This window comes from Ranitomeya imitator, chromosome 5, assembly GCF_032444005.1.
Source record: "Ranitomeya imitator isolate aRanImi1 chromosome 5, aRanImi1.pri, whole genome shotgun sequence".
Classification (NCBI taxonomy): Eukaryota; Metazoa; Chordata; class Amphibia; order Anura; family Dendrobatidae; genus Ranitomeya; species Ranitomeya imitator.
Window position 1 is genome coordinate 560901012 of NC_091286.1, and position 14116 is coordinate 560915127.

Below are 14116 nucleotides of genomic sequence, written 5' to 3' on the forward strand. Positions count from 1 at the left end.
TGTTTTGGACAGCCATTACTTTATATTTATGTGATTTATATATTGCTTTAGTTATTATGGGGCTTTTAGTTTAATTGGTTTTAATGATAAAAACCATAAAGATTTCTGTTTTAATTTTGGGTACTTTTTCTGGTATCCTATTCGAGTTTCATTGTCTCTAATATTTTGTTGTTTGTTAGTACAAAATACTAATAATACCGTATACAAGAGATAAATACCTCCACACCATGACCAGACCAGACATTACAACCACATAGTGACCGAATACTACCACATACAGGGGACAAATACCTCCGCACCATGACCAGACCACATATTATCTCCACATAGTGACCGAATAATACCTCATACAGGGGACAGATACTACCACACATTGACCAGACCACACATTACCATCACATAGTGACCGAATAATACCAGATACAGGGGACAAATACCACTACAGTGTGACCAGACCACATATTACCACCACATAGTGACCGAATAATTCCACATACAAGGGACAAATACCACAACAGCGTGACCAGACCACATATTACCACCACATAGTGGCTGTATAATACACAATACTCCTGCATTCTCACCAGAATTATACACAGTAACTATGCAGATAGTGTAAATGTACAGGTAATACAAATGACCACAAATCACACCTCTAGTTAAAGTTTTTCATCTTCTCTTTTCTTCTTCATCCGGCTCAGGTCGCTATTAATTATGTGCGCAAGTGCTCGTTACTCGAGTTTGCCTAGGGTGCCTAGGTATGTGCTGAGTATCGCGGGTGCTCGAGTGACATGGTCAAGTCCCTGCACCACATTCCCCACTTTCTCTGTCTTCTGCACTGCGCCAAATGAAGAAGTGCCAAGGTGCCACCCTGGTGCCCGGCACAGTAACTGTGTCCTCAAAAATAATATATATTACAGCATTAATGTGACCCCCTCACATTATGTGCCCTCCTGTGGCCCCATATGGTATTAATATATAGGTCGCCTTTTAAACAGCAGTACAGTAGTAATGTCCCCTCACCAATGACGCCCATAGACATGTAACGTACACATTTTCTGCCCTCATACAGTAAAATAATTCACTTGTTATGTGTTGTTACAGTTGGAACGTCTTAAATTATGGCCCCATGAATAAATTATTAATAATGTTTAGGTCCACAAGGAGGGACATTTCGCCCCATACAGTAATAATGTCTCCTCACACTCTCTCCTCATAATTTTTTTTAAAAAGCACAGGAAAAAAACAAAACAAAAATGATTTCTGTCACTTGTGTCCCCTCTCCCAAGACAAGCAGCTTCTTCCCCCTTGTGGTGCGGATGATGCAATGGGACGCAGATGGCAGCGGCTGGTGGTGCGGAGCGGGGAGCTAGGGGCTTTCTGCTCCGCAGGACTTTCCAGCTAGATGTGTGTCAAAGTATAGAGCTGAAAATAGTCCTGGAACTGGCAGCCATCCTCTACGCCGAGCTCTGTGATGCTTGTGCTTAGCGGCCCACCAGGTGATTCCCGATCCTCCAGTGGACCAGTTCTAGCCTGACATTAGTATGTGGGTATTATAAATGAAGGGACCCTCTGAGCTGTACTACGCCAATTTAAATCACTATGAACACTTATCTGACTGTCACACTAAACCATCACTAAATGTAGAAGTAAGAGGCACACAAAACAAATGATAGGCGAGCCATGCCATGTGTGGCCAGCAGGTGGCAGTGTGTATAGGTTGTTATCACAGATACACAGCAGTCCACATAATCTCATGAATTTAGAGCTTTTTAAGCCAAGAAGCAGCAAACAGTAGTTGGTATTAGTGGCTCCCGCTCCCCAGTCAGCACGGTCATTCCTACCTGCAGATTACAGGAGCTACATCATATACATTGATGAAGAAGAGGAGCGTTGTGCTCATGGCAGGCTGGGAAGCTTCGTAGCTCTGGATGATGCTGCCAGTAACACAATTACTGCGATTGTTGCTCACTTGGCTTTATATGCAGTGTAAGGGATCTGCTAAATGCTGGGAGTTGTAGTTCTTGGAATCCAGAGCCTGCAGAGCACTTTCATACAGTTTGCATTACAGCTTTTTGGCTGCCCGACATGTGACCGGTGCTGACGTGCAGCGGGACAACTCCTCAGGGAACAGAGCGCACGCTGGAGACTGAGCTCACCCCCTGCTCCGGTCACTGGGGCGCAGAGTGACAGCCGTGTTCACTAAATAATCACCGATGAGGAATTGTGCGCACGTGCCGGTTACTTCCACCACGAACGTCACAGATCGCCATCGTGCACATGGAAAGTCCTGTGGAGAGGTTAGATAGCGAGCAGTGTCGCCACCAATCAGCGCTAACCCGGGGCCTGCTGCAACTCGTTTTCCATTATTGGTGTCTTTCTGTGAGGAATCCTTCACATGTCCGTATAAAACGCCTACGTGGAAAACCGCTACCAGTGTCATCACTGTTGTGCATCAGTGTCATCCGTGTTTCGGTTTTTACCATCAGTGTGTCCATTTTTACCATCAGTGTGTCCGTTTTTACCATCAGTGTGTCCGTTTTACCATCAGTGTGTCCGTTTTACCATCAGTGTGTCCATTTTTACCATCAGTGTGTCCATTTTACCATCAGTGTGTCCATTTTTACCATCAGTGTGTCCATTTTTACCATCAGTGTCCATTTTTACCATCAGTGTGTCCGTTTTACCATCCGTGTGTCATCCGTGTGCATAAAGCACAAGGGCCCCATAGAAGTCTGTGTATGGGTCCATATAACCGGCAGCTGTGCGATGTGTGCATGAAGGCCCCCCGTACACACTAGACCAAAGTCGTCCGAACCCTACAACATGGGCGGCATTAACAGACAGCCTAATCTGTATGTGGGTCTACCAACTCTTCCCCCAACCGATGATATCAGGGGAGAGAAGGATCCGGCATGTTGGATTTCCAAGGGCCGATCCTTTTGTTCTCCAGATGCCGCCACCATTGTGGAGATGGCGGGCGACCTATCCAATGTGTCTGGGGCCTGTAGACTGTCAGCTGTAGGTGCAGCCTCCTCACTCGTGTGTTTTGCAGGAGACCCTCTGCTTTAGTCCGTATAGCAGGTGTGCAGTCAGCATGGCGCCCCCACTAATGCCCCCGTGCTCTGTGCCTTTCTGTCATTCTCAGGTAATCCTCGGCCAGTACAACTGGATCTCGTATGAAGAGACCTATTCGGCAGCTTCTAACTTCGGCCGTGGACTTTCTACACTTGGCCAGAAACCCAGGTCGAATATCGCCATATTTTGCGAGACCCGAGCGGAGTGGATAATCTCGGCGCAGGCATGCTTCATGTCCAATTTCCCACGTGAGTAATACTCCACAGTCTGGGGGGAATTGACTGCTCGTCTGGGAATGTAATCCTTGTCCTGTAGCCTGAGTAATGGCCTCTTCTGTGCTGGGATTTGTTGTCCTCTGCCATTATTACGTCTGGTTTATGTTATAATCTTGCATCATGTAACGTTCTAGTATTGTCCTCATACATCACAACGGAGGAATTTCCCGTAATTTTTTCTGTAAATGAAGCAATCCAATAGATAAGATCTGCAAGTGGAAAACCCATCGATCCTACAACCATTCATGGAGCATAAAAGTCCATCCACAAATTCTTTATATTAGAAAAAGTAATACAGTTTATTAACACACTTATAAACACCTATTACATAAATGACAAGGTACGTCCAGAGCTCATGTGCGAAGGACAAGGAACACTACAGTAACCACAAGGATTTGACCACTATATCCATATAAGTTTACTCTGCAGATCTAGTCATGTGCAAATTAATCCAAAAAAGTGCAAAAAAGAAGAAACGCAGAGATTCTAAATGTTAAATCCTCCAGGCAGGTATAACTTTATATTATTACTAGCTGAGGAGCCCGGCGTTGCCTGGGCATAGTAAATATCTGTGGTTAGTTATAGCACCTCACTTCTCTTATTTTCCCATCACGCCTCTCATTTTCCCAATCACATCTTTCATTTTCCCCCTCATATCTCTCATTTTCTCCCTTACACCTCTCATTTTCTCCCTCACTCCTCTCATTCCCCCCTAACACTTGTCATTTCGACCTCACATCTGTCATTTTCCGATCACTCCACTATTTTCCCTCACTCCTCTTTCGACCCCACATCTGTCATTTTCACCTCAGCATATACATGTTTGTCATCTCCCTTATATATAGTATACACCTGTATGTCATCTCCTGTATATAGTATATACCTGTATGTCATCTCCCCTGTATATATAATATACCTGCTGTGTGTCATCTCCCCTGTATATAGTATATACCTGTATGTCATCTCCTCCTATATATAGTATATACCTGTATGTCATCTCCTTCTATATATAGTATATACCTGTATGTCATCTCCTCCTGTATATAGTATATACCTGTGTGTCATCTCCCCTGTATATAGTATATATCTGTGTGTCATCTCCTCCTGTATATAGTATATACCTGTATGTCATCTTCTATATATAGTATATACCTGTATGTCATCTCCTCCTGTATATAGTATATACCTGTGTGTCATCTCCCCTGTATATAGTATATATCTGTGTGTCATCTCCTCCTGTATATAGTATATACCTGTATGTCATCTTCTATATATAGCATATACCTGTGTGTCATCTCCTCCTGTATATAGTATGTACCTGTATGTCATCTCCTCTATATAGTATATACCTGTGTGTCATCTCTCCTGTATATAGTATATATCTGTGTGTCATCTCCCCTGTATATAGTATATACCTGTGTGTCATCTCCTCCTGTATTAGACCTCGTTCACACATTATTTGCTCAGTATTTTTACCTCAGTATTTGTAAGCTAAATTGGCAGCTTAAATCCCCAGCCAACTGGATGCCCTCCCCCCTGGCAGTATATATTAGCTCACACATACACATAATAGACAGGTCATGTGACTGACAGCTGCCGTATTTCCTATATGGTACATTTGTTGGTCTTGTAGTTTGTCTGCTTATTAATCTAATTTTTATTTTTGAAGGATAATACCAGACTTGTGTGTGTTTTAGGGCGAGTTTCGTTTGTCAAGTTGTGTGTGTTGAGTTGCGTGTGACGACATGCATGTAGCGACTTTTGTGAGATGAGTTTTGTGTGGCAACATGCATGTAATAATCTTTATTAATCTTTATTTTTATATAGCGCTAACATATTCCGCAGCGCTTTACAGTTTGCACACATTATCATCACTGTCCCCGATTGGGCTCACAATCTAGAATTCCTATCAGTATGTCTTTGGAATGTGGGAGGAAACCGGAGTGCCCGGAGGAAACCCACGCAAACACGGAGAGAACATACAAACTCTTTGCAGATGTTGTCCTGGGTGGGATTAGAACCCAGGACCCCAGCGCTGCAAGGCTGTAGTGCTAACCACTGTGCCACCGTGCTGCCCTAGCATGTAGCAACTTTTTGTGTGTCGAGTTGCATGTGACAGGTTAGTGTAGCAAGTTGTGTGCAGCAAGTTTTGCGCATGGCGAGTTTTATGTGTGGTGCCTTTTGAGTATGTGCAAGTTGTGTGTGAGGCAACTTTTGCATATGTGGCAATTTTTCCGCGTGTGCAAGTTTTGCGTGTGGTGAGTTTTCCATGAGGTGAGTTTTGCACTTGTGGCGAGTTTTGCGTGAGCCTAGTTTTTGCATGTGGCGAGTTTTGCGCGTGGCGAGTTTTGAGCGGCGACTTTTGTGTTTCGACTTTTATGTGGCGAGGTTGGTGTATGTGTGGTGAAATGTGTGCTGAGGGTGGTATATGTGTTCAAGCACGTGGTAGTGTGTGGCGCATTTTGTGTGTGTCCATATCCCTGTGTGTGGTGAGTATCCCATGTCGGGGCCCCACCTTAGCAACTGTACGGTATATACTCTTTGGCGCCATCGCTCTCACTCTTTAAGTCCCCCTTGTTCACATCTGGCAGCTGTCAATTTGCCTCCAACACTTTTCCTTTCACTTTTTCCCCATTATGTAGATAGGGGCAAAATTGTTTGGTGAATTGGAAAGCGCGGGGTTAAAATTTCGCCTCACAACATAGCCTATGATGCTCTCAGGAACCAGGCGTGTGACTGTGCAAAATTTTGTGGCTGTGGCTGCGACGCCTCCAACACTTTTCCTTTCACTTTTTCCCCATTATGTAGATAGGGGCAAAATTATTTGGTGAATTGGAAAGCGTGGGGTTAAAATTTCACCTCACAACATAGCCTATGATGCTCTCGGGGTCCAGACGTGTGACTGTGCAAAATTTTGTGGCTGTAGCTGCGACGCCTCCAACACTTTTCCTTTCACTTTTTCCCCATTATGTAGATAGGGGCAAAATTGTTTGGTGAATTGGAAAGCGCGGGGTTAAAATTTCACCTCACAACATAGCCTATGACGCTCTCAGGGTCCAGACGTGTGACTGTGCAAAATTTTGTGGCTGTAGCTACGACGCCTCCAACACTTTTCCTTTCACTTTTTTCCCCATTATGTAGATAGGGGCAAAATTGTTTGGTGAATTGGAACGCGCGGGGTTAAAATTTCGCCTCACAACATAGCCTATGACGCTCTCGGGGTCCAGACGTGTGACTGTGCAACATTTTGTGGCTGTAGCTGCGACGGTGCAGATGTCAATCCCGGACATACATACATACATACATACATACATACATACATACATACATACACACATACACACACACACACACACACACACACACACACACACACACACACACACACACACACATTCAGCTTTATATAGTAGACTAGCTGAAGAGCCCGGCGTTGCCTGGGCATAGTAAATATCTGTGGTTAGTTATAGCACGTCACTTCTCTTATTTTCCCATCACTCCTCTCATTTTCCCAATCACATCTTTAATTTTCCCCCTCACATCTCTCATTTTCTCCCTCACACCTCTCATTTTCTCCCTCACTCCTCATTCCCGCCTAACACTTGTCATTTCGACCTCACATCTGTCATTTTCCGATCACTACACTATTTTCCCTCACTCCTCTCATTTTGCACTCACACCTTTTCATTTTCACCTGACACCTCTCATTTTCACCTCAGTATATACATGTTTGTCATCTCCCTTATATATAGTATACACCTGTATGTCATCTCCTGTATATAGTATATACCTGTATGTCATCTCCCCTGTATATAGTATATACCTGCTGTGTGTCATCTCCCCTGTATATAGTATATACCTGTATGTCATCTCCTCCTATATATAGTAAATACCTGTATGTCATCTCCTCCTATATATAGTATATACCTGTATGTCCTCTCCTCCTATATATAGTATATACCTGTATGTCATCTCCTTCTATATATAGTATATACCTGTATGTCATCTCCTCCTGTATATAGTATATACCTGTGTGTCATCTCCCCTGTATATAGTATATATCTGTGTGTCATCTCCTCCTGTATATAGTATATACCTGTATGTCATCTTCTATATATAGCATATACCTGTATGTCATCTCCTCCTCCTATATATAGTATATACCTGTAGGTAATCTGCTCCTGTATATAGTATATACCTGTGTGTCATCTCCTGTATATAGTATGTACCTGTATGTCATCTCCTCCTCTATATAGTATATACCTGTGTGTCATCTCTCCTGTATATAGTATATATCTGTGTGTCATCTCCCCTGTATATAGTATATAGCTGTGTGATCTCCTGTATTAGACCTCGTTAACACGTTATTTGGTCAGTATTTTTACCTCAGTATTTGTAAGATAAATTGTCAGCCTGATAAATCCCCAGCCAACAGGAAGCCCTCCCCCTGGCAGTATATATTAGCTCACACATACACATAATAGACAGGTCATGTGACTGACAGCTGCCGTATTTCCTATATGGTACATTTGTTGCTCTTGTAGTTTGTCTGCTTATTAATCAGATTTTTATTTTTGAAGGCTAATACCAGACTTGTGTGTGTTTTAGGGCGAGTTTCGTCTGTCAAGTTGTGTGTGGCGACATGCATTTAGCGACTTTTGTGAGATGAGTTTTGTGTGGCAACATGCGTGTAGCAACTTTTTGTGTGTCGAGTTGCATGTGACAGGTTAGTGTAGCAAGTTGTGTGCAGCAAGTTTTGCGCATGGCGAGTTTTGCACGTGGTGAGTTTTATGTCTGGTGCCTTTTGAGTATGTGCAAGTTTTGTGTGAGGCAACTTTTGCATGTGTTGCAAATTTTGTGCATGTGGCAATTTTTCCGCGTGTGCAAGTTTTGCGTGTGGCGAGTTTTCCATGAGGTGAGTTTTGCACTTGTGGCGAGTTTTGCGTGAGCCTAGTTTTTGCATGTGGCGAGTTTTGCGCGTGGTGAGTTTTGAGCGGCGACTTTTGTGTTTCGACGTTTGTGGCGAGGTTGGTGTATGTGTGGTGAAATGTGTGCTGAGGGTGGTATATGTGTTCAAGCACGTGGTAGTGTGTGGCGCATTTTGTGTGTGTGTTCATATCCCCATGTGTGGTGAGTATCTCATGTCGGGGCCCCACCTTAGCAACTGATCGGTATATACTCTTTGGCGCCATCGCTCTCATTCTTTAAGTCCCCCTTGTTCACATCTGGCAGCTGTCAATTTGCCTCCAACACTTTTCCTTTCACTTTTCCCCATTATGTAGATAGGGGAAAAATAGTTTGGTGAATTGGAAAGCGCGGGTTTAAAATTTCACCTCACAACGTAGCCTATGACGCTCTCAGGGTCCAGACGTGTGACTGTGCAAAATTTTGTTGCTGTAGCTGCGACGCCTCCAACACTTTTCCTTTCACTTTTTTACTCATTATGTAGATAGGGGCAAAATTGTTTGGTGAATTGGAACGCGCGGGGTTAAAATTTCACCTCACAACGTAGCCTATGACGCTCTCAGGGTCCAGACGTGTGACTGTGCAAAATTTTGTGGCTGTAGCTGCGACGCCTCCAACACTTTTCATTTCACTTTTTCCCCATTATGTAGATAGGGGCAAAATTGTTTGGTGAATTGGAAAGCGCGGGGTTAAAATTTCACCTCACAACGTAGCCTATGACGCTCTCGGGGTCCAGACGTGTGACTGTGCAAAATTTTGTGGCTGTAGCTTCGACGCCTCCAACACTTTTCCTTTCACCTTTTTCCCCATTATGTAGATAGGGGCAAAATTGTTTGGTGAATTGGAAAGCGCGGGGTTAAAATTTCACCTCACAACATAGCCTATGACGCTCTCAGGGTCCAGACGTGTGACTGTGCAAAATTTTGTGGCTGTAGCTGCGACTCCTCCAACACTTTTCCTTTCACCTTTTTCCCCATTATGTAGATAGGGGCAAAATTGTTTGGTGAATTGGAAAGCGCGGGGTTAAAATTTCACCTCACAACATAGCCTATGACGCTCTCAGGGTCCAGACGTGTGACTGTGCAAAATTTTGTGGCTGTAGCTGCGACGGTGCAGATGCCAATCCCGGACATACACACACACATACACACATTCAGCTTTATTATTATTATTATTTATTGTTATAGCGCCATTTGTTCCATGGCGCTTGACATGTGAGGAGGGGTATACATAATGAAAACAAGTACAATAATCTTAAACAATACAAGTCATAACTGGTACAGGAGGAATGAGGACCCTGCCCGCGAAGGCTCACAAAGCTTTATATAGTAGACTAGCTGAAGAGCCCGGCGTTGCCTGGGCATAGTAAATATCTGTGGTTAGTTATAGCACCTCACTTCTCTTATTTTCCCATCACGCCTCTCATTTTCCCAATCACATCTTTCATTTTCCCAATCACATCTCTCATTTTCCCCCTCACTCCTCTCATTCCCCCCTAACACTTGTCATTTCGACCTCACATCTGTCATTTTCCAATCACTACACTATTTTCCCTCACTCCTCTCATTTTGCACTCACACCTTTTCATTTTCACCTCACACCTCTCATTTTCACCTCAGTATATACATGTTTGTCATCTCCCTTATATATAGTATACACCTGTATGTCATCTCCTATATATAGTATATACCTGTATGTTATCTCCCCTGTATATAGTATATACCTGCTGTGTGTCATCTCCCCTGTATATAGTATATACCTGTATGTCATCTCCTCCTATATATAGTATATACCTGTATGTCATCTCCTCCTATATATAGTATATACCTGTATGTCATCTCCTCCTATATATAGTATATACCTGTATGTCATCTCCTTCTATATATAGTATATACCTGTATGTCATCTCCTCCTGTATATAGTATATACCTGTGTGTCATCTCCCCTGTATATAGTATATATCTGTGTGTCATCTCCTCCTGTATATAGTATATACCTGTATGTCATCTTCTATATATAGCATATACCTGTATGTCATCTCCTCCTGTATATAGTATATACCTGTAGGTAATCTGCTCCTGTATATAGTATATACCTGTGTGTCACCTCCTCCTGTATATAGTATATACCTGTATGTCATCTCCTCCTGTATATAGTATGTACCTGTATGTCATCTCCTCCTCTATATAGTATATACCTGTGTGTCATCTCTCCTGTATATAGTATATATCTGTGTGTCATCTCCCTTGTATATAGTATATACCTGTGTGATCTCCTGTATTAGACCTCGTTCACACGTTATTTGCTCAGTATTTTTACCTCAGTATTTGTAAGATCAATTGGCAGCCTGATCCCCAGCCAACAGGAAGCCCTCCCCCTCCTGGCAGTATATATTAGCTCACACATACACATAATAGACAGGTCATGTGACCGACAGCTGCCGTATTTCCTATATGGTACATTTGTTGCTCTTGTAGTTTGTCTGCTTATTAATCAGATTTTTATTTTTGAAGGCTAATACCAGACTTGTGTGTGTTTTAGGGCGAGTTTCGTTTGTCAAGTTGTGTGTGTTGAGTTGTGTGTGGCGACATGCATGTAGCGACTTTTGTGAGATGAGTTTTGTGTGGCAACATGCGTGTAGCAACTTTTTGTGTGTCGAGTTGCATGTGACAGGTTAGTGTAGCAAGTTGTGTGCAGCAAGTTTTGCGCATGGCGAGTTTTGCGCGTGGTGAGTTTTATGTCTGGTGCCTTTTGAGTATGTGCAAGTTTTGTGTGAAGCAACTTTTGCATGTGTTGCAAATTTTGTGCATGTGTCAATTTTTCCGCGTGTGCAAGTTTTGCGTGTGGCGAGTTTTCCATGAGGTGAGTTTTGCACTTGTGGCGAGTTTTGCGTGAGCCTAGTTTTTGCATATGGCGAGTTTTGCGCGTGGCGAGTTTTGAGCGGCAACTTTTGTGTTTCGACTTTTATGTGGCAAGGTTGGTGTATGTGTGGTGAAATGTGTGCTGAGGGTGGTATATGTGTTCAAGCACGTGGTAGTGTGTGGCGCATTTTGTGTGTGTGTTCATATCCCCATGTGTGGTGAGTATCTCATGTCGGGGCCCCACCTTAGCAACTGTACGGTATATACTCTTTGGCGCCATCGCTCTCATTCTTTAAGTCCCCCTTGTTCACATCTGGCAGCTGTCAATTTGCCTCCAACACTTTTCCTTTCACTTTTCCCCATTATGTAGATAGGGGCAAAATTGTTTGGTGAATTGGAACGCGCGGGGTTAAAATTTCACCTCACAACGTAGCCTATGACGCTCTCAGGGTCCAGACGTGTGACTGTGCAAAATTTTGTTTCTGTAGCTGCGACGCCTCCAACACTTTTCCTTTCACTTTTTTCCCCATTATGTAGATAGGGGCAAAATTGTTTGGTGAATTGGAACGCGCGGGGTTAAAATTTCGCCTCACAACATAGCCTATGACGCTCTCGGGGTCCAGACGTGTGACTGTGCAAAATTTTGTGGCTGTAGCTGCGACTGTGCAGATGCCAATCCCGGACATACACACACACACACACACATACACACACACACACACACATACACACATTCAGCTTTATATAGTAGATTATTATTACTAGATTGTGGCCCAATTCTAACGCATCGGGTATTCTAGAATATGCATGTCCCCGTAGTATATGGACAATGATGATTCCAGAATTCGCGCCAGACTGTGCCCGTCGCTGATTGGTCGAGGCAACCTTTATGACATCATCGTCGCCATGGCAACCATTATGACATCTACGTCGATACTGTGCCCGTCGCTGAATCAGAAACGTGGGATTTCTACGTCCTTTATGACATCATCGTCGCTGATTGGTCGAGGCCTGGCGGCCTCGACCAATCAGAGACGCGGGATTTCTACGTCGATGCTGTGCCTGTCGCTGATTGGTCGAGGCCTGGTGGCCTCGACCAATCAGAGAGGCGGGATTTCCAGGACAGACAGACAGACGGAAAAACTCTTAGACAATTATATATATAGATGGCGCCATTTTTTCCATGGCGCTTTACATGTAAGGAGGGGTGTACATAAAAACAAGTACAATAATCTTGAACAATACAAGACACAACTGGTACAGGAGGAGAGAGGACCCTGCCCGCGAGGGCTCACAATCTACAAGGGATGGGTGAGGATACAGTAGGTGAGGGTAGATGGCACAAAATGTGTTCTTAGCCAGAAAAGAGAGGTTAAAGAGGGGCACTGATCTTACCCATGAGAGTGTGTGGCAGTGTATGTCCTGAGCAGCAGCCACTGGAAAACCCATTTACATTTTATTTTTATTAAACTTTAAAAAAAAAAATGTTAATGATTAAGGGCTGCTCCATTTTCCCTTTTGCACCAATTTTGCTAAATTACCGCTATTATCGTTGTGATGTCAGTCGCCAGATGAAAGCATATTCCCAGTGAGAGCCATCTAGTTATACACATCCAGCGTAAGCGAGGCGGTCAGATCTGACCTGGTTTTGTCGGGAAAATCCTCGTGTAGAATCCTTATGGTTTTTGATGAGGTTTTCAGACCAGAAACTGTTTTGGAAGAGTTTTTTTTTAATGCTGTATTGGAGCAGATTTTGGGAACGCTCACACAGTTTATGCGACAAGTGGAGATTCTTCGCCAAAATCCACATAAAAAATGCTGCAAATATTGTTTGAATTCCACAGGAAACGCATTTAAAGGGAAAAGACGTCTTAAGTCTGCCCAATGCTATTTTTTTTGTAGAAGAAGTGCCATTCTTGAGGAATTTCCAATAGAAAAAAAAAAGCTCCAAATTTTACAGCTGAATATATTGAAGGAGAAAATATGACTCCTGCTCTAAAATCGCGTCCAAAAACTTTTTTTCTTTTGTTACGCACCTATATATGGATTTCTTAGAAAGAAGTGGCCTTGGGTATGTTGGCGCTGAGTTTTGTCATAGATTTTGAAGCAGATCTCCCCCAAAATCTACATCAAAGACTATTGAAAGAGTACTTAAAACTGGTTTTAATGTGGATTTTAAAGGGGATCATTTGTGATCTTCTTGTTGGTAAATATTGGCCCCGGTATATCGAGCTAGCCTTGATGGGAGGACAGAGTGGCGTGCAAGACTCCTGATTCATTAATTGGCACACACTCTTAATAAAACAGTCGTGGTGTGAAGTGTCCACAAATCTTACTCCAGTCAGGGATTGGAGTAACATTTATGGCATCAGCATGAATTTGATGAGCAGGGGTTGCCACGCACTTGTCACCCTACATCTCAGCGCATTTTGTCAGAGTTGTGCAAAAATGGCATTAATAAACCAAAAGTTGTGGTCCATTCCACGGTCTGTGTAAAGCCTAGAAGCCATGTTGTAATCGTTCCACCATTCTCCGTGGCCTCTGCCGCCTGCAGTTGAGCAGCCTGACACTGGCCTTTTTAATGATGACGCGTTGCTCAGTCTCCTGACCGCTTCCCGCATTATTGCTCCATCCTACGAGCCGTCACCCTGGTTTGTGATCTGCTCGGGGGAACTATTTATGTCCACATATGGCTCAAACAACACAGCCTCCATAGCCACCTACTGTTAGTGCTCACTAATGGACGTGTAGCCTTCGTCAGTCATTCAGCAGCTGACATAGACGGATATGTCACTGATCTCTGGGCCCTGATATATTCTGGACTGAAGATTGACGCCTCGGGGTCCGCAGGCCGGGACCCTCTACAGACATGTGGCAGGGTGCTCGGTACACCTCAGATATCCGGGCTCTGTCCTTCTTCTGACACAGTATGTTCTT

The 14116-nt window shown here is 43.6% G+C and overlaps 1 protein-coding gene across 1 annotated transcript in view; it reads left to right on the top strand.

Moving 5' to 3' along the window:
* ACSL3 (acyl-CoA synthetase long chain family member 3) overlaps positions 1 to 14116 on the top strand; it is a 126686-nt gene that overhangs the window by 44963 nt on the left and 67607 nt on the right. Inside the window, exon 3 of the mRNA XM_069727669.1 lies at positions 3149 to 3326. Coding sequence (XP_069583770.1) covers positions 3149 to 3326 — 178 coding nt within the window. The remainder of the gene's footprint in view (positions 1 to 3148; positions 3327 to 14116) is intronic.